This window comes from Fundulus heteroclitus, chromosome 19 (genome assembly GCF_011125445.2).
Source record: "Fundulus heteroclitus isolate FHET01 chromosome 19, MU-UCD_Fhet_4.1, whole genome shotgun sequence".
NCBI lineage: Eukaryota > Metazoa > Chordata > Actinopteri > Cyprinodontiformes > Fundulidae > Fundulus > Fundulus heteroclitus.
The window spans coordinates 9,021,666-9,041,916 of NC_046379.1; the positions used below are offsets into that span (position 1 = coordinate 9,021,666).

The following is a 20,251-nucleotide window of genomic DNA, read 5'->3' on the forward strand; positions in this document are numbered from 1 at the left end:
ACAGCATCAAACATAATAATAATAATAATAATAAAAAAGAAGTCATAAAAAATGTCCTGCAACTCTGGTCTTAATACATCAGGGAATATGCATAACTTCATCATCTTCCACATGGGGATCCACAGAGAAAAATAACCATAAAGGAAAATAATAGCGTGTTCCTCTAGTAGAATAAATGTCATCCCTAGAGTCTATGATATTCCTAAATCATCAAGTTATTGTTTCACATTAACAGTATGTCATTCACAAATATACAGATACAATACAAACATGCATGCTCTCTCTGTTGCGTTCCAGGCTCTTACAATCATATCAGCCAGCTTAAGCAGTTCTGCTTATTAAAGCTGTTATTAGAGGTTGTGGACCTACAGGGGGAACGTGTATGTGGAAATGTGATGGTGGGGAAAGGCTCACGCAAACTAGATAAAAACTGTTGAGAGAGCAGCATTATGATGTTATGGCCAAAGGTCGCCATGATTTTCAATCTCTGGTCAAAGACTTTGGTACAAAATTGTAAAAAGAGTGTAAGATGGGGTGTGCTCATGGCGCAGCGCGTAGCGTGACCCATATACGGAGGCTTTAGTCCTCGATGCGGTCGACCCGGGTTTGAATCCAACCTGCGGTTCTTTGTCGCATGTCCTTCCTGTCAGCCTACTGTCATAAAAAGCAAGCCACTAGAGCCGTGAAAAAAATCCCAAAAAGAGTGTAAGATTGCAAAAATAAACTTAGAATTTGGGTCATATGTTGCAACTTAAAAATAACACATGCTTTATAAAGCTTTTCACTTCCGTTAATAAGTGTTTTTAATTACAGTCGAGTGTAATAAGCTGCCGTGATATCATCATGCATTAGGTGACCATATTTATACTTAATCCATTTCCTAATCCCTTTCCTTTTGTGCTGAATTCAGCATGTGGTTAAATTTTACCACCGAGAATTGAAACTCTCCTCCAAGAAGTTGATATATCATCAGTATTTACTAACTTTATTACTATACTATTTTCCTTGTACACAAACATAGTCGACTTCACCCGTGCCTTTGCATTGTGTAAAATCCTGCTGCAGACATCATTATTTTTCCTGTTTGATAGACAGACTCACAATAAAAATCAATCTACCTAAGTGCATTCAAAATGTGTTTAGATCTTTGTGTTATTTTGTTAGTATGCGGGCGATACATTATCAATGGCGTATTCCTCTGGCAGATTCAGATTTTGCTCAAACTAAATATGCTCTTGCTAAACCGATGACAAGCCGTGTATCATTTTTGAAAAATATAAAAATATAATATAATTATTATAATTTATTTACATTTCATTCAAAATGTCTACTCTTCTCATCTTTATGAACATTACAGAAACCAAAGCCTTCCTATGATTGCTGACCAGGATTTTGCATGTTTCTCCTGGAATTTTGAGGATCGTTCTGTTGCAATGAGATCCAAGTTTTTTAGGTTAAAAGGTCTGCCTACCATCACCTTAATTTTTTGCTTTTCTTCAATGCTGATTGTGAAAAATTTTAAAGTGATACTTAAGTGTAAAATATTAGAACTGTACTTAATGTGCCATTAGAAATATGTTAATCATTTACATTCGTGAGCGTATATGCAAGCTCATCTTTTAGCCTTTCGTTTACAGGTGTGCTTCTGAAGAAAACCTCACTTTTCAGGCACTAGAAAGCCATGATCGTCCGCCCTCTTCCCATCCACAGAAGAACTTGTGGTTCGTAGCGTGCCTTCTCCAAGTTTGGGGAATCACCTTTGATCTGTTGGCTTCTCACACCAGAACAGCCACTACAGAAGAGGAGGGGAAAGTGCAGCTTCTTTTTGTTCAGGGATTATGCTTATCAGAGGATTTTTGCACAATGTACAAGGTAAATAAAAAGATTTACTTCAAAGAAATCTGGACAAGCTGACCGGACTTCTGTCAGCTCAGTCCGGCAACTTTCTGTTCTTGGTTCTGTTCTGCAGCAGAGGACTTTGGTTTCCAAAATGTATTCATTACAAAGAATAAGAAGAAAGAGGATTGTATTTCAGAGTTTACCAAAATCACCATTTAAATTTTTACCTGACATGGATTATTTTAGAAGATTTCCTATTTTAGCAAATTCACATGAGTGACACTTTGGGACATAAACAGACAGACCAGGAGAAACACTCTTCAAGGTCCTCAAATGTTTATATTATATTTTTGAAGATATATTCTGAAGAAGAGATATTCTGCTGTGACAAATTAAAAAGGTCCAACAAGGAAACTTTAAACAGCCTCGGAGGAGAGCAGTTTTTAACTTCTCACCACGGCTTTGTTCTCCTTCACACTGTCCATCAAACTGCACTCTTTTTCATGAAGTGGCCCAGAATTATCAACATTGTTTTCAAGTTTGTCTACATGAGTGGGAAAAGACAAGGCATTAGGCTTTGGTTGGTTGTACACTGCAGTCTCACTTCTAAATGTTTCTAAATTCTAAATAATCCTTAATTAAAACTCATCCGTCCATTTTCTGTCTCTTTTTATTCTTCGTAGGTTGTGAGGCGTTTGTTCCCTTCTTCTGTGTTAAATGAGCGAGAGGATGGGCGCTCCCTGGACACGTTGTCAGGCCATCTCTGGCTAAATCAAAATCAGTAATAAAATGTTTCTTACAAATATAAAATTTCCCTCCCCCCCTATTTGTGCTTCCCCATCTAATCACTGGGATTAAATATTAACCCAGTTCAGTGTTAGTGTTTGAACAGCAGACAAACGGCTTCCATTTTTACGACTCCAAGCTTTAATGAAGCACAAACACAAGCAAGACTGATGCAGTCTGTTGGTAATTCAAAGGACACATTTATTATCCTCTGGCTATGAATGAACAGCAGTAAAAGAGAAATGGGGGGGGGATTGCACCAGCCTGCCAACCAACTCAAAGAGACAAACAGCAGGACGTGCACATCCTGCCAGACAAGCCGCCATCACAGCAACCGTCGCCACGCTGCAGAGCTGCCATCACACGTTTGATTTGTTCGCGTCTGGGACGTGATTGGCTGTGGCATGAATTGTGAGGCAAGAAGGGGTCTTATTTTTTGAGTAATTAACCCTTTCACTTGCACGTATTCTACTTGAGAAATTACATGTCCTGACAGGCTCCTGTCAACAACCAGCACCGATCCTACTCCTACTAATGTGCGAGACAGAGAGTAAACACAAAGACAATGTTTGGGCTGTCACCGGTGGGGTGCTTTGGAAACTGTCTGCGGACACAATGTGCTGCATCCCAGCAGACCTAATGAAGGGGACGCTTATTGCTCTGAAGGAAAATTCCTGGAGAGCGAGAGAGAGAGAGAGAGAGAGAGAGAGAGAGAGCTTTACAAATGTAGTCATCACAGAAAGTGATAGACCAGAATGACGCATATTAAAAAAGGTGTGCAAGAAGAATGAGAAGTGACTGGTGGTTGAATTGAAAATATCAAATGGTGGTAGGTTAGGTTTATATTTACAGTTTTTATTGATTGCTTTGACGCAGCAGTCAACTTAAAACCCACATTTTTCAAAACAGTTAATGCAGAGGCCTAAACAATGGCAACAATGGTCAAAATGACACATTTTGTTTGCAAAAGGCTCCAACTCAGCAAAAACATTTAAAATATGAACCAAAAGCACATTTTTCCCTCAAACAACACAACCTGCACACACATGTTTGAGCCCTTCCAATCATTCATTACACAAGGGGCAACAAAACACAAAATACCACATTCAGTGTGAATCAGTGCAGCATCGCTGGTTCATTGTAGCCAAAGACTGTACGCAGCTTACATACCAGTGTCATTTGTAGTCAAATTTGCCTTCTTGCAAAAAATGGATCCAGAATCAGGTATGCTGTGATCCAAATTTAATTGATTATTCATCCTTTTTCTTCAGATTGTGGCTACAAATGAAATATTCCAACAGAAGATACTAGAGCTGTCTGTCTCTTCTAGTCTCTTCTCTCTTGACGAATAGGCCACATGGCCTCAACTACATCACACTCAATATTTTCCCTTGCGATGCACCTAGGGAAAAATCTTCTTGCATGCCTGATCCATCCTTGACATGCCTCTGCATCTATATCATGGGCAGCAGCAGTCATTGCATTGAGCAAGGACATCTGCTCATAGGGGCGGTGACCATATACCTTCCATCTCCATGCACTGAATAATTCCTCTATAGGAATAGATAGAGATGTATATACTGTATAGCAGCAATACCTGCTCTCCTGTTGAAAAACTCTTACAATGGATGCAACCGTGTTTCTATTGAGAAAAGGTTGGACTCTTTGCCCCTCTAAGTGAAAGGACATGATTTACCACATGATCAATCATAGTTGCCTGAATTTCATCTGAAACTTAAGCCAATCCAGCTACACTGCCACCTCGCACACAGACTCCTCTTCCTCATAATCTTCTTCCCTTAACCCATCTGTCCTTACTCTGACTCTCATCTGCCTTAGACCATCCATGCTTGCAAAGAACAATACACAACATGGCACCTTTTACGTAAAGCCTGCAAACTGACTGCAAATTAAAAAAATTGTGTAAAGAAGTGTCAATCAGGTGCTTCAGTGATTTCATTCCGATTAAGAAGTTTCAAAGAGCTTGGAACATATGGTTTCTGTTTTGCTACCACAACTAAAGCAATGGAGTTTGGACTGCATGAAGGACATCTGCGTTAACTACTTTGCAAAGAGGCGGGACAAAACCTATGAGAATGGGTTACCTCATTTGCAAGAGGTGTCTTTTGTTCTGCTGAGATGGTGATGATGAAAACTCCTTTAATCTTTTCCATTCTCCCTCATTACATCCACAAAGCGCAACACATTGCGTTGGAGTTTTAGTTGGTAGACTGAGTCAAAGTAATGAGCAGTTGTAAAGTGAAAGGGAAATAGTTTGGGAACCTCAGGCTTCCATATTTACTTTTTGCGGATTAGGTGGTTCTGCTGGCTTTCAACAAACACTGCAGTGGTTTCAACCGAGCGCGAAGCAGCAGGGATGGGAGTCAGCTCCTCTGAGCTGATTCTCCACTCGATAAAGGTACGCCTCTTGAGTTGGCTGCCATAAGTGGGGGAGTTTCAGCATCTAGATATCTTGGTCATGAGTGAAGGTAGGATGGAGAGAGTCCAGTCAGAGGTGCTCGTGCCGCTCTAGTCTGTGATGGTGAAGAAAGAGTTGGGCTAAAATGTTCTTGATTTAGTGGTCCTTCTATGTTTAAAACATTACTAAGATATTGACCTTGAGCAAAAGAACTAGGTCCCAGATTTAAACAGCTGAAATGAGCTTGTTTTATTGGATGGCTGGAGTCACTCTTAGAGAGGTGATGAGCTCTACCATCTAGAAGTAGAGCTGCTGCTCCTACGCATTGAAATGAATCAGATTTCTTCTTGGTACTTCTTTCTGGAGGTTTTCTTGACATGTCCCATGAGGAGGAGACCCTGGGGAATACCCAGAAATCCCTAGAGAGATTATATCTCCTTTCTGTCCTAGGAACACCTTGGGATCCAGCAGAATGAACTGACGATGCCATTGGACAGAGGGATGTCTGGGTTACCTTCCAGGATCTGTTACTGCATACATACATACATACATACATACATACATACATACATACATACATACATACATACATACATACATACATACATACATACATACATACATGCTTTTATAGCTCATAATTAACTTTCATTTACAATTAGAGAAAACAAATCACAAGGAAAAACGTGTCACACTCAAAGGTCCTCAGCACGTATGAAGCCATTCATCTTTATTTAAGGTTCCTCACAAAGAAATTAAAGCTCCGTGTTAAAAAAAAAGCAAAAAATATAAATCAGAAACTTTTCATGAACATTATTACAGATTTAAAAAAGATGCTGGATCAAATCTAGATTTAAAAAGTTATCTCGCAATCAGAATACAGTCTTTCTTTTTGTAAAGCACGACTGCCCTGGCTCATGCAGGTAACCAGCTTCTCCCTGTGCTATGCCTAAGATCCACAAAAAAAATAAGAAAATAATCATTTAAAATGAGTCCAAAAATCTTCTGATTGAAGTGTCTCACATTTTATTTCAAAACGTTCACAGGTGGCTCCCTCCATAAGCTATCTGCATTAAGTAAATGGTTTCACAAATGAAGGGTCACCGACAGACTTCAGATGACATCCTGTCGAGGCTTCTCGTTTAAAAAGGACCATATGTAAGAAAATAAGGCAGTTTACATGTATTGAGTATTTTATGGCCAATGTGTGAACAGATTGCTATGCATCTTTAATGAGATCCTGTGACTTTCGTGTGCATTTAACAGTCAGCAACAAAGCGCTTCTCTTTTGATAATCCCTTAATTTAACAGAAAATGTAATTGGGACTTAGTTTAAGGATCATTACCTGTTTAACTTGGGAAAAATTGGTTTCGAGTTTAAGAAAAAATTTCTTTCTACCAGCCAGCCCCCCCAACTCAAGCTAACACGCTGCAAACACCCTCATTCTGGATGCCTGCCTGTTCTTCCACCCAGAACTGCACATCTTTCACATCTCAGTTATCATCCACCCCCTCTGCTTTTAGATGACTCCACGAATGAGAGCCTCCTCCACCACCCTGTCCATCTCAACGATCCAAATCAGGAACACACAGAAAAAGACCAAAGTGAGAAAGGCTGCAGGTCCAGATAACATCAGCTCCAGACTCCTGAGTTGCTGTGTGGATAAGCTGTGTGGTATCGTGGGGCGCATCGTCAACATCAGTCAGAAGCAGGGGAGAGTACTACAGCTGTGGGAAACCTCCTGTGTGGTACCAGTGTCTAAGACCGTAGACCTCACAGACCTCAACAGCTACAGGTCAGTAGCACTGATATCACACCTGATGAAGAGGCTGATCTCCAACCATCTTCGACCTCTGGTGAGGTCTTCATTGGATCCACTGCAGTTTGCAGATGGATCCATCTGCAAACTGCATCATCTACCTGCTGCAATGAGTTCTGGCCCACCTGGAGAATCCTGGGAGCACTGTGAGGATCATGTTCTTTGATTTCTCCAGTGCTTTCAACCCCATCCGACCACAACTCCTCCAGGACAATCTGGAGTGGATAGGTTAGCTGTAGCAAAGGATGTTGGATTACCTCACTGGTCGACTGCAGTATGTGAGGAGATGGGGCGGTGTCTGTGACAGGCTGATCTGCAGCAGGGGAGCACCACAGGAAACTGTGCTGGCACCATTTCTGTTCACCTTCTACACTGCAGACTTCTCCATCAGCTCACCAGGCTGCCACCTACAGAAGTTCTCTGATGACTCTGCAATAGTTGGCCTCATCACAGATGCGAACGAGTCAGAGTAAAGACAATGGATCCAGAGGTTTGCAGACTGGTGCCAGCAGAACCACCTCATGTTAAAAAACCCATCTCACTGACACAGGTGAACATCTGGAGAACTGATGTTTAGATAGTGCACTTTTATAAACACCTGGGTGTTCACCTGACCAATAAACTGGACTGGAGTCACAGCACTGATGCTCTTTACAGGAAGGGTCAGAACAGACTCTACCTGCTGATGGAGATGGATATGTTTTGGAGTGTAAGGGATGCTCCTGAAGACCTTTTGACTCTGTGGTGGCTTCAGCTATCTTCTGTGGTGTGTTTTGGTGGAGCAGCAGCTGATCTGTATCTGAGAGGAAGCCGTTAGACAAACTCTTTAGGAGCTCTGTCCAGGTTGCCCCCTGGACCCACAGCAGGTGGTGGGAGGCAGAATGACTGTAAGAAAAATAACATAATTGATGGATAATGTCCTCCACCCCATTCTGTAAATAGGCTGGAGTTTTTTCCACTGTCCTTAATATTTACTTTTTTACTCTAGTATGCCATATTGTCAACAATTATGCAATAATTGTGAAATACTCACTCTGGTATTTATTTATGTTTTACTCTTACCCTCGGCATTTCTGATTAAGCTGATCCTTTGATGCTTCAGAACTAACAGATTAGATTAGTGTGTTTTTTTTATTAATAATAATTGTGTGTATATCACGATGTGTGTATGTCACGCCAGAATTTTCCCACTGTGGGACAATAAAGGAATTTCTTATCTTATCCTATCTTTCAGAACCCCCCACCCACCCACACACACACACACACACACACACACACACACACACATTGTCACTTGGAGGATGGTTTAGCAGTATTATAATAAATGTGTTCCTGAAATAATTGTATAAATTTCAAGGAAATGGCACCTAAACACCTACAACTAGAAAACTTGACTTACACCAATCCCAGACTTTCTTCCTCTAAACCATGCTGTTTTTCTTTCTTTTTCTTGGCATCCTACAATAATTTTCCATCAAAACCACCTGCTTCTCTTTTATACTCCCTTTTGAAACTAAGCCCATGTGCCAAGGGGTCCATTGGGACAATTTAAAAACAACTAAACTCATACTATTTGGCCAAGACCGTAATAAATAATGTAAGAACAGCGCCAAGTGCACCAACTACCAAAATAGAATAAATAAAAGGATGAAGGACAACACATAGATAAACTATGCTCACCATAAAGGAATTTGTGAATGTAAAAGGATATAATGAGCTTCTCTCATCAGAGTGCAAAGTAAAGAAATGCCTTTTATGATCAGCCTCTCTCCTGCCTTTGGGGTATGTGACTCCTCAGTGGTGTGGCTAGCCCCTGTAGCCCAAGTTCTGTCATCTACCAGATGGTTCCCACTGCTGCAAGAAAGCTAAGTATCTTTAGGGTGATAACTGAAATTTAAGAGCAGAGTTGGCTGGTGGTCATAGAGAAACTTCTTTGGACTAATTAAAATAGGTGGCTCACCCTCATCATGGCTGCACATCTGTTGAGAAACCACAGCCTGATGGGATAACTGACTATTAGCTCAGAGCACTTTTTCCAGCAAATATCTTGCCTCCCCTGACATAGAAATCTTTTACGATTCAACATTTTTACTAGGAAGTCTTTGTTCTGTGGATATGTTGTAATTAGTTTTTGTTAAGGAACTAAAGATCTAAAGCTCTAGAGTCCAAAGTCAGTCCTGAATGGCTGGTGTCCTGCAGATTTGGGTACTTTACCTGGTTAAACACACCTAAATCTAATACAATATAGTTATCAGGTCAATCCAGACCTTAATCATTTTCTGAGGAAGTAATTGAGCTATTTCAATCAGCTTTGTTGGAGCAGAGGTAGAGCTGAGCAATGTAGAACACCAGCCATTGAGGACTGGAGTTAGGCATCCCTGATTTAAAGAAAATAAAACTGACCAGGAGAGTGATCAATGGAAAACTGAATTACTCCTTGACAAAGTAATGCACATAAAACCTGCAGGCTTATACGGTTTCACTTTTACATTTAAGAAAACTAAGAGAGTTGGTTCTTTTGGCAGGAGCCACAGCCTGCTGAGCAGGATGTGGCACACATGAATCAGTCCACCAATTGAGCAAAACCATATGAGACTGGTCAGATTAGATCTCTGGATTATCAACAGCTTTAACAACAGATTACAGAGGAGAGGAAGCAAAGTAAATTTACTGGATCGAAAATCAGCTCAAACTCTCAGTTCTGCTGTATTGAGTAAATATGCTGGTTAGACGTTTTATATAAAATGCTGTTTAAGTGTAACATGTTTTTACCCTGCAAACAAAATAGTTTTGGTTAATGATCCAGGTTATATTGTATTATATTGTGATGCAAAAAAAAAAAAATCCAAAGCACAGCTCAATCTTTACAATTTTATTGACTAATATTTCTTAAATTAGGCTACAAAGGGTTTAAGGGGTTCAATTTAGGCATTTCTTTGTATAATATAATCCATCTTTTTAAACAACATTTGCCTTTTTGACTTCCCATTTAATTTATGTTTTATGTAATATTGTATTAAAACAGTTTTTACCTATGATCAAAACTTTTTAGTCAGTATCGTCAATATATCATGATATAAAGGGAAACTTGTGTTCAGTGTGGCATCTCCAAATGGACTGAATGTGTGTATAGCATCACAAAGGGATTGCCTTGGGTTTGATAACTAGAGAGGAAAACAGCAAACGAAGGGGACGACTCTCTCATGCTTCTCATTATTGGTATAATAAAAGAGACTACAGTTGCTTTGGGTACTTTCTCCTGCGTGCAATTTGCAGATCTTTTAAAAGGTAAGTAGAGCATCAACCTATTCACTTGTCAACAATGTACTGAGACCCAGAAATCAGCAAAACAAAGGAACTTTGGGGTTTTTTTGTCTTTACTCGCAAAGAACCTTTCCTCCAATGAATATTCATCACACATAAAGTCCAACATCAGCATTCTGAAAGCATTTTAAAGCAATGTTTCAAAACAAAGCCTTTATGTAAATCGCTGGGTATCTACAAGCGATCTGGTCCGGGGGGCCACAGAGCACAGATTAAAAAACAAGGTTAGTGCCTTCTTCGACAAGGTCAGTGCATGATGTACTAACCAAAATGATAATGCAAAGGAGACACAGTTTGCATCACACATTATAATTAATTTCGGCTTGTCTCCATCTAAAAATGTTTAAAATATTTTATGCAAACTCACTCGCAATGTGATTTATTCCCCTGTAGCTTTAAGCAGACGTTATGGAGAGGACGACGCTGCCTGCTCACAGTCAGACAGCATCAGTGGCGGCCTGCGTGGGTGTCACTGAGTGAGCATCTTTATTACCTAAACACTCATTACCTTGGCAGCTTACAGGCTGTTTGAACTCATGACCCACATCCTGCTTCTCATTATTGTGAAAACCAGATAGGCCGGATGACAACTCAGGAAGTCCGCACACTGGGAAACAAGGGAGCTAATTCACATAATTTATACTAATATATTAAATTATGAGCTGTCTATCATCCACAGTGTTAAAGCCTCTGTTTTCTGAGTGCCATTCCTTTCTTATCTCGACGCTTTGTTGGATTAAACACACCAAACATGTTTAAACATTTTCTGAAAAATCTGATAAATTCAATTTTCAGTGAATAGATTGATTTAATTTCCTCTCCGCGGTCTTAGCCAGGCTCAGCGGCATGTTATTGGATTTGAATGTCCGCTCATCCTAAAATAATTTGCAACCGAGACGGAGAAAAAGCTTTTAGTCGAGGCTTCGGCAAAACTCCTCACACATGCAGTCTGTTTGGTGGATGGAAATGTCAATAGTTACGACCCCCCTGAAGCACGACTAGAGACTGTGTGTGAGGTTAACGTTTTGCCCAGCTTCTGATCGTTTAAGGACTCTCCTCCACGCCAGCTTGTTGTAATTACAGGGAAAAAGTGGCAGCATGTGGTCAGGTTTATGAGTCTTCTTCAAAGAGCGAGCCTGGTTCGCTCAGACCAATCTGTGTGACTGCAAAGCTGTAAATCCCAGTCTCAGCCAGCTACTGCCACTAAAAGTGAGTGTGGTGAAGTGAGAGTTCAAAAAGCTCACTTTCCTCGTAAAAATGCATCTGAGGCCATGATGCAGATTTCTCTCCAAACACGAGGTAATTCGATGTATAATTAAAGAATGCATGACAAAAAAAAAGACATAAAGCAGAGTTGGTAAGGTTATTTTTCTTTGAAGTGTCAGCTGAACAAAGATAACTCATTTAAACAAGAAATAGATAAATAAATAAATAAAACAGGCTCAAACTCTAATAAGATGATAATGGAATAGAAACATCACGGTCATCAAATAAAGGTATTAAAAAGACTCTGGATTGTAATGGATCAAGATAACCCACAGCATCAACACTTGTTTAGTGGGGCGGCGGAGCAAAGGTGCTGGTGGTGGTGGAAGGGGGAAGGGGGGGGTTGGTCTGACTTTTCGGTGAACTCATTTTTATTCTCACAAACACCCCGGCTCCCCCGCTAATGATAAGAGCCCCGAGGCAAGTCAGGTCATATGGGACAGGCTGGGCCCAGACAGAGGCCGTCAGACATCTGCAACAGCCTCAGCCGAGTGTTTCAACTCTGGCGCATACAATGCCTTGTAAAAGTATTTGCTCCCTTCGACCTTTTGTTACATCCTGTCGCGTCACCTTCTCAGATTTCATTCTGTTTTCTTGCGATTTTACGGCAAAGACATAATTGTGAAGTGGAAAGTCAATCAAACGTGAAGTTCACGATTTTTAACAACAACAAAAATTTATAAAGAGTGCCACATGTATTCACCCTCCTAACGGACACTCCCTGGAAACAGCAGCCGACAGTCTGCTGGTGCATGTGTGTCAGCTTTGCAAATCTAAAGACTGTGTTGCTCATTCTTGTTTGTTGAGTCGCTGAAGCTCAGTCAGATTAGATGTAAATAATACTACAGATTAATGATTAAATTTAGGTTTCGAACTTGACTGAACCACTCTAACTCCAGCAGCATGCTTAGTGCCAACCTCATCTTTGAAGGTGAACCTCTCAACTCTTTTGAAACTTTCAACAGGATTAACAGGACTGCCATGTATTTAGCTTCATCCATCCTCCCATAAACTCTGTTTAGCTTCTTTGTCCTAATAAATTAAATCACCTGCACAAGATGAATTTGTCACCATATTTGTGGATCTGTGATGGTTTAACACCCTTTCCATTTTCAGCTGATGATTTGAAACGTACTCCGCGAGACGTTCAGAGCTTGGGATATTAATTAATAACCTAACCCTGCTTGATATGTTTCTACAACGTTATCCCTGACCTTATCTGCTGGGTCTTTATGGTGTTGTTCACTAATGTTCTCCAACAAAGTTCTGAGGTCAAAGAGCAGATGTGTTTATGCTAGGATTTAATAACACAGAGGTGGAGTCTATTTACAAATTGGGTGACTTTCAATAGAAATCGGTTGCACTGGACTTTATTTAGGAGAATCAGAGTAAAGGGAGCAAAATACAAATACATGCCAAAAGTATGCACTTCTTTGTGTTGAAGTATTGCAACAACAACAAAAAAGAAGCTAGCAAATAAAATACACTAAAGTTTATGGTTGTAAAAGGAGAAACTGTGGAAAAGGTTTGAGGGGAAGAAACTCTTTTGCAAGGCACTTAGCCATTTAAGAGAAACAAGGTACAGAACAGAACAAAAACCTGCAAATCATGGGTTTTACTGCACACTGTACAATAAGGTATTTCAACACAAAGAGCCAGTCTTCACAATGATGGGAAAAGTGCCAAACTCACCAAACCATAAAGAAAATGTCACCCCCAGCATCTAAAACATGGTGACCAGCTGGTCTTTCCCGTCAACCAAATTAACCTCTCAGGGTTTTGATCAAAACAGAATTAAAACGGGGAGGCATGATGTTATTGCACAGCAGGATTAAGCTTCAAGCTGAATTTATCCACAGAGTTACAGTATATTAATCAACAGGACTCCGTGTATCATATTGAGCAGCAGGACGTTCTGATACAGAGAGTTATTAATCTCCCCAGACCTGCACCGTCTCCTCTAATCTCATTTCCCATTTGTCAAATTCAACCTTTTTATAAGTTCAGCATTTGGCCCCTTCTGACTCAAGCTAACAGAAAAAAGTATGGAAAATGCCACCAATTTCACCTCCCGTGGCACACTGAACCCAAGAAATTAGATATGTTGATATAGTATAATTAATCAAGATTTGTTTGAAAGTTTAAGGGACAATTTTTGTTGAGTTTGTATAATACTTACCTGTAAAACTGTAATTTACTCTACATTTCTATTATCTGTGGTGTCATGAATTCACAGCTTATTTCTCTGTAAATCTGAAAACTCTGCAAGGAGTTTAAAAAAAAACATTCTAAAAACAGGTGCTCATCTTTTTACCAATAAGTTTAATGAAACAGTTTGGGAGTGAGCTTCTGTTACGAGGACATAATCTTTAACTTCACATCTACAGCAGATAACTCGTCTGGCAATTTTGCTTTGTAAATATCCAAATTAGTTGGTCTTGGAGGGTGAAGCTATTGGCTAACCCAAGACGAAAGTGGTTTTCTATCATCCTAATACAACTTCACTCTCAAAACCTTAATAGCATATTTGAAAAATATTTTATTAAGAACTAACCTCTGTAATGTTCCCATTCAGTGAGGTGGTGTGCCACCTATGATATTCCTGTGTGAAACCTGTTCTCAGACGTGCAAACGTAGGATAAAGCTGTTTTCCTTGATTGATGGCCTAATTTCACATACACAAATCCAAATTCCCTTAATCCTTCTCAAGCACCAACACTGTTTTAGATAAATTAAAATAATAAAATCTCTTAACATATAAAAAAAAGTCAGTGCATACTATCATACTTATTTAAATTTCTCTGGGTCAGGAGGAATTTTTAATTCAAATATCGCAAATAAACTACAAATAGCAGGTTTTACTATAGGAAACTAATGCAAAATTGCTATGAAACTGTTTTGTATGTTCAGCTAATTGTGATTAATAGTTTCTATATGAAATATGTGACAATTATAGAGCAGAGATTAACATTAGCAAATCAACACGAGACAACCAAACCAAAAAAAAAGAAAACTTTAAATACTCTAACCTGAATGTATATCTGCAAGTACCAAAATCATGATTTTTTTCCTTTTAGGCAGAACAAACTATGCTGCATACTGCAAAAAGGGAACTAAAAGTATGTCAAATTGTCTTGAAATAAATTGTATTTGCCCGTTATTTCAGCAGGTAAATATGATTATCTACCAAAGGGGTATTTTGATCCCTAAAATTAGATAATTAGATGCACTGCACTTGAAATAAGATGATGTGGATGAGTTGCTCCTGTTTTAAGCGCAACAATCTTATACCATTGGAAGATTATTTAAATTTGCCTGCTCAAATCAAGGGCAAATGCACTCATTTCAATAAAACTTTGCGTACTTTTAGTGCCCTTTTTGTAGTGCATGACAGCAAGACCGTTAGAGAGCCTGTGAATGATATCGAGCATTACCTCTTATTATTTACAAATTCACCAAAATGTCTGAAAAGAAAAGTTTCACTTTGTCATTAAGCTATTTAGTGTATGTGTGTATTTTTAAAGAAAACTCAGACTAGACTCAGACTGATTTTAGAATAAGGCTAACATAAATCAAAGCATAGAAACGTGAAAGTCTGAATACTTCCTGGTGCCATTATAAGCTAAACAAAGACACTGAGAATCCTCAGTTAAGGGAACGATGGTAAACCTTTGTAAAGTATTATCAGAACCTCACTTTGAGATTTCGTACTATCCATTAAAGCAGCTTTCCAGTGAAACTGCTGATGCAGAAACATTCTTGCCATCCAGTCCGAAAAGTTCCAACTTGCCTAGATTTGTATTTTCCGACCAAAAACCCTTTATTTTTTATCAAATTTTCAGATATACAAAGTATGTGACTTATGGAAAATAATCAAACTTTTTCACACCTGTAAGAAGAAACATTTTATTCACAGGTACTGGAAAAGAAAACACAAGCTGCCATATTATACATTTATACACAAGGTTTGAAAATCCCATACAAAAACAAAGGTTTTAGAAAATATGGGTTTTGATATGAAACGTGACCTTACATATTATTACACCTTGGAAAAGAAGGTCTGTTTGGCATTTTTTTTATTATTTATTTATTTAATTCATGAGCCCATCCTCTACATCAGCGAAAACCGAAACTACTGTAAAAAATTTTGCATGGTAAAAATGGAGTATAAATCATCTGTAAAAATGGTTAAAAAAATCTCATGCAGCATCTTCTGTGAGGGCCTGAGAGAGTGCATCTTTGTAAAAAGAAACAAAACAAACGCATCCAGGAGAAATCATAGCCAGTATGGTTTTGCGTGGGGTTTTTTTTTTTTTTTTTTAGGAACAGTCATGCTCACAGATCATCTTCCTTCTCTCCGTGTCAGCCGTTTGATTCAGAAACGCATTCGGGCGGCTTCAAAGAGCCGACATGATTGATTTTTTTTGCTGAACACTGCTACAATCACCGTCCAATTTTAGGCATCCTTTTATGAGAGAAAGGACTTTTAGACTCTTTCTGGGACAAATGACATAAATGTCGGCATTTATTTCCCCTAATAAAGACTAAATAATAAAGATTAAAGTTGTTGCTGACTTCCTTTAAAATAGCTGGAGTGTAAATGTGCTGGAATGCATAGAACTGAGGCTTGGTAGCACTTGGGTAATGTACTGTTAAGGAAAAATACTGTACAGGAAGAGGCTGGCACGTTGGTGCTGTCTCATTTGTGTCCTACATTACATAGTCCGAACCCTCGGCGGAGAAATAAGGCTCAGGGATGAGCGTCTATGGACCTACTGTCACCTTTGAGAGTGCAGAAATCTCTCACTGTCCATCACAGTGCCCTTCTGATTGTTTTGGCTTCATTTTCTCATTTCCCGGGAGACAAACATCGGTTAGCGCAACACGGATAAACTTCGCTTTGCCACCAAACACCACAGCTGATCCACAGAGACCCATTTCGATAAAGGCAACTGTAGGGTAAAACAAATCATTTCCACCCTGTGAGCCTTTACAGGCCGGCTGACAGGAGGAAACACGGTCCTTGATGAAATAACACAGTCCAGTTTAAAAGCCTAGAAAACTACAGAAATACAAATTTTAACTTAAGGCGCAAGAGGCTGAATGACCATGGGGGAAAATGCTGACTTGAGGTTAGAAATAAGAGAAAAGGCAAAGTCTGGGACCGCAATAACATTAGCTTATTGCTTCTTCTTTTTTTTCTTTCTTTTTCCCACTTAAAAAAAGGATAATTGTACACACCACACATTCTTTTAAATACACTATACAACGCATTATAAAATATTTTTTTCTTAAAAGCAACGTGTTTAGGGTTACGCTTAGGTATGCTTAAAATACCTGCACTCTATGAAAAATAATGACTCAAAAAGAACATTAAAAAAGGCACTTGAGGGTGTTGTTCGTTGACTTTTCAGTAAGTGATAGCCACTGCTTTGCCATGAAGACAACAGCGTTTGTGCTCACGCTTCATTTCTCCGCTCCGTCCTGGACAACGAGGCACTGTAGCTGAGATGGTCAAGAAGAGTTGTGTTTGTCGGTAAAGCTCCGCTCCCGTCCCCCATCCGTCTTTTGTTCTCCACTCCAATCGTGTCTATAAACTGACTGCTACATCTCTTTCTACCCTTTTCTTCTCACTTCCACTTTCTTTTTGATCACTACTTGCTTTTGTCCTCAGACTTCGACTTCACGCAGTCCCTCTTGATTGCCAGGTGTCGATGGCATGCTGATGTCAAAGCAAGTCACCATCATGACATGGGACTTGCAAAGGTTGACGCAAAACTCCAACTCCTCCGTGGCTTGAGCCAAGGCCTCCAGGTACTCTGGAGACTCTTTATCCAAACTCTGGTCCACGTCAACTGTTGAGACAAGAGATTTCATCGTGTCATTTGAAACCGCTGAATGTTTTGTTTGTTTTTTTCAGTGAAACACATATGACGTTGACTTACACTCTCCAATCCACTTGCTGGGATCCATCATCAGTCGAACCTTTGTGTCCTCCAGCTCCTCCAACAACACTTGATGCTTTGCTTTCAATTCCCTCACCTGCTGTTGCCTTCTCTCCAGCAACCTCCACTTGTTGTTAAAATACAGCAGACCCTAAAAAAGGGAAAAAGGGGATTGTTAATTACAACCGATTTTGCAGATTTAGAAGTAAATCTGTTTCCCCTCAATGAAAAATTAAAAAAAAAAATTTCTATCAAGGACACAAAGCTTTTTATTAAACATGTTGTATTTCAAATCAAGTAGCAATTTAGATTTAACACAGAATATCAGTCAATATAAAAAAAAGCAACTTACCTTTTCAACTTCTTGGTACGGTTGCTGGAAGAAAGTGAGACAAAACGTTAGCATGCCATGTGATCTTATAGTGCTTTGAGTAATATTCACACCCCCTTGTCATCCTTTGCCATGATACAAAAACAAAAACTTCAAAACATGTTTTATTGGTATTTAATAAGACGGAACAACACTAAGTTAAATATGTTTGTTCCTGAGTTGCCCTGTATTTAGCTACATTGTTCCCCAGCATTACCACAGCATGACGCTGCCACTGCCATATTCCACAGTGTGAACGGTTGTGTTCAGGGGTGTATGTAGGGTCAGTTTTCCTCCTCACATATTAGACCAACACATTCTTGGTTATCTAACCACAGGATCTTTTCCCACATACTTGAGTTGTCCCCCTTATAGACAAACTGTTAAACTTACGGCTTTTTTGACAGAAACCTTCTCCATTTGCAACTCTTTCAAAAAAGAAAAAAAAGAACTGTGTAGTGCTCAATGAATAGCTTTCTGGACAACATATTCTCTCATCTGAGCTGTAGATCTCTGCAGTTCCTTCGAAGTTACCCTGAACCTCCTGCTTGCTCACTTTGCAGGGCCTTGTCAGTTTAAATTAATACCTGAACATTGGTAAGTTTATAGGATTTGTGCTCCATTTTCAGATGATGGCTTGAACAATGCCCTTTTAACTTTATCCCTAACATGTCTGCTGTGTCCCTTGGACGTCTTAATGCGGTTTCTTCTCTAATGTTCTCTAACAAACCTCTGTGGCCTTTATAGTACAGCTGTATTTGTTCTGAGATTAAATCAGACAGAAGTTGACTTCCCAGTTAGGTGAATTCTGGAGACAGTTGGTTGCACTGGACTTTATTAAGGAGTATCAACTTTAAATTAAATCAAGAAATTTAGCCATGTATAATTTTCTTTTGTATTGGCCTAATATACAAATTCCAATAAAATACCCATATTTTATTGTTGTAGCTTGACAAAATGTTTAGGGTGTGAATTCTTGTGAAAGACAATGTGTCCATATTTTTAATAGCTTGTTAATTAAACATCAGTTCATAGCTGGCATCATTCCATTGTGTTCTTCTTTGAAAGTTGAAATTATGGGAGCATTTTTCGCAGAACAGGAAAAAGCAATAAAATCCAACAGGAAAATCCAGTTGGGAGTGGTTTTGTCAAAGTGAGAATGTGTTTGCTTCGCCCCATCATGGTCACTCCTTTCATCACCATCTTTTGTTTTCCTTTTTACACAGCTCCCTGTGAATAGGCCAAGTCTTCTCTCAAATTCAAATCAGGTAACCCTCCTCACTGCACTGCACTCCTGACATTCATTGGGAATGCTGCCAAAATACCAAGCTCAGAGTTGGACAGACATTTTAACTCCAGGATTAGCTGCTGAGCTGACTGAAGGTCAAACGTCTGGTACGTATTATTCTTGTCCAGCTCGTTAAAGGGAAATTAAGGAAGAAAGGTTTCAAGATATTCCCACAATGTACTGTAAGTCCTTGTGGTACATCTTGAGTATGTATGGCATTAATGCTCCACTTGCAAAACATCACATAGGCTTAACAAGCAGGAGTCACAAGACCTCCACCCAGACGTGACGAAAGTTTAGCAATATGAACCACAAACAGTCCTAGTTGACCCTCTGCTCACCTCTGTGGTTTCCTCCTGACGCCGTCTTTGGAGCCGTTCCACATCATCAATCTCGTATACTTTGATCTCAAAGGGCTCTTTCAACTGTCCAGACATAGGAGGCAAGTCCACCCACTGGCCTGCAGGGGCCACCTTTTTCCCCAAGGACGACGTGTCTGGCAGGGGTGCAGGGATTAGTCGCCTTCTCTGGAAGCCTGAAAACATGGAAAGAGAGGATACAGTCAGATAACCTGAATTTATGTTTTCGATACAGGTGAAGCAAGTTTATATGTGTTGCACAGTTCACAAACAATGTAATCTAAAGTGGTTTACAGGTACATAAAGGGGAATTAAAAGAATAAAATGCAAGCATAATTGATAAAGCAATATTTGACCTTTTATGAGAACGGTGCAGTACACAGTGATGTTTGCAGCACTAATTTAAAGGAGCCAACTGTTTCTGGATTTGGTTCTAAAGCTGAGGAAATTAAAAATAAAAGTTTGACTCAGCTAGTGTAGTTTGGGACAAGTAACTCTGAAATGTAGAATTCGATGGTCTTAAGGCCTAAGACCATCCAATGCGTTCTAGACCATTGACAAGATTTTTAAATCCCAACCAGGAAGCTTGGGCAGAATTTCAAGACTTTTGTGATATGATAAATTTCCATCCATCCATTTTCCAAACCGCTTAATTCCTCATGGGGTCGCGGGGGTTGCTGGTGCCTATCTCCAGCGTTCACTGGGCGAGAGGCGGGGTACACCCTGGACAGGTCGCCAGTCTGTCGCAGGGATAAATTTCCCTGATTGATATTTTCTCAGACATCATTACATTATTCTAACATCCTAAACATAAACAGTTTTTTCTGTCATGTTT

General features: G+C 39.5%; 1 protein-coding gene across 3 annotated transcripts in view; it reads right to left on the reverse strand.

The window, feature by feature from the left end:
* Positions 1 to 15,346: 15,346 nt before the first annotated feature.
* The window catches only part of kif26ab (kinesin family member 26Ab), a 101,429-nt gene continuing 96,524 nt past the window's right edge, over positions 15,347 to 20,251 (reverse strand). For all 3 annotated transcript variants that reach the window (XM_021310646.2, XM_012852518.3, XM_012852525.3), the window contains 4 exons: positions 19,399 to 19,592; positions 17,752 to 17,775; positions 17,400 to 17,550; positions 15,347 to 17,309 (listed from right to left, as the gene is read on the reverse strand). In XM_021310646.2, coding sequence (XP_021166321.2) covers positions 17,125 to 17,309; positions 17,400 to 17,550; positions 17,752 to 17,775; positions 19,399 to 19,592 — 554 coding nt within the window. In that variant the 3' untranslated portion in view covers positions 15,347 to 17,124. The remainder of the gene's footprint in view (positions 17,310 to 17,399; positions 17,551 to 17,751; positions 17,776 to 19,398; positions 19,593 to 20,251) is intronic.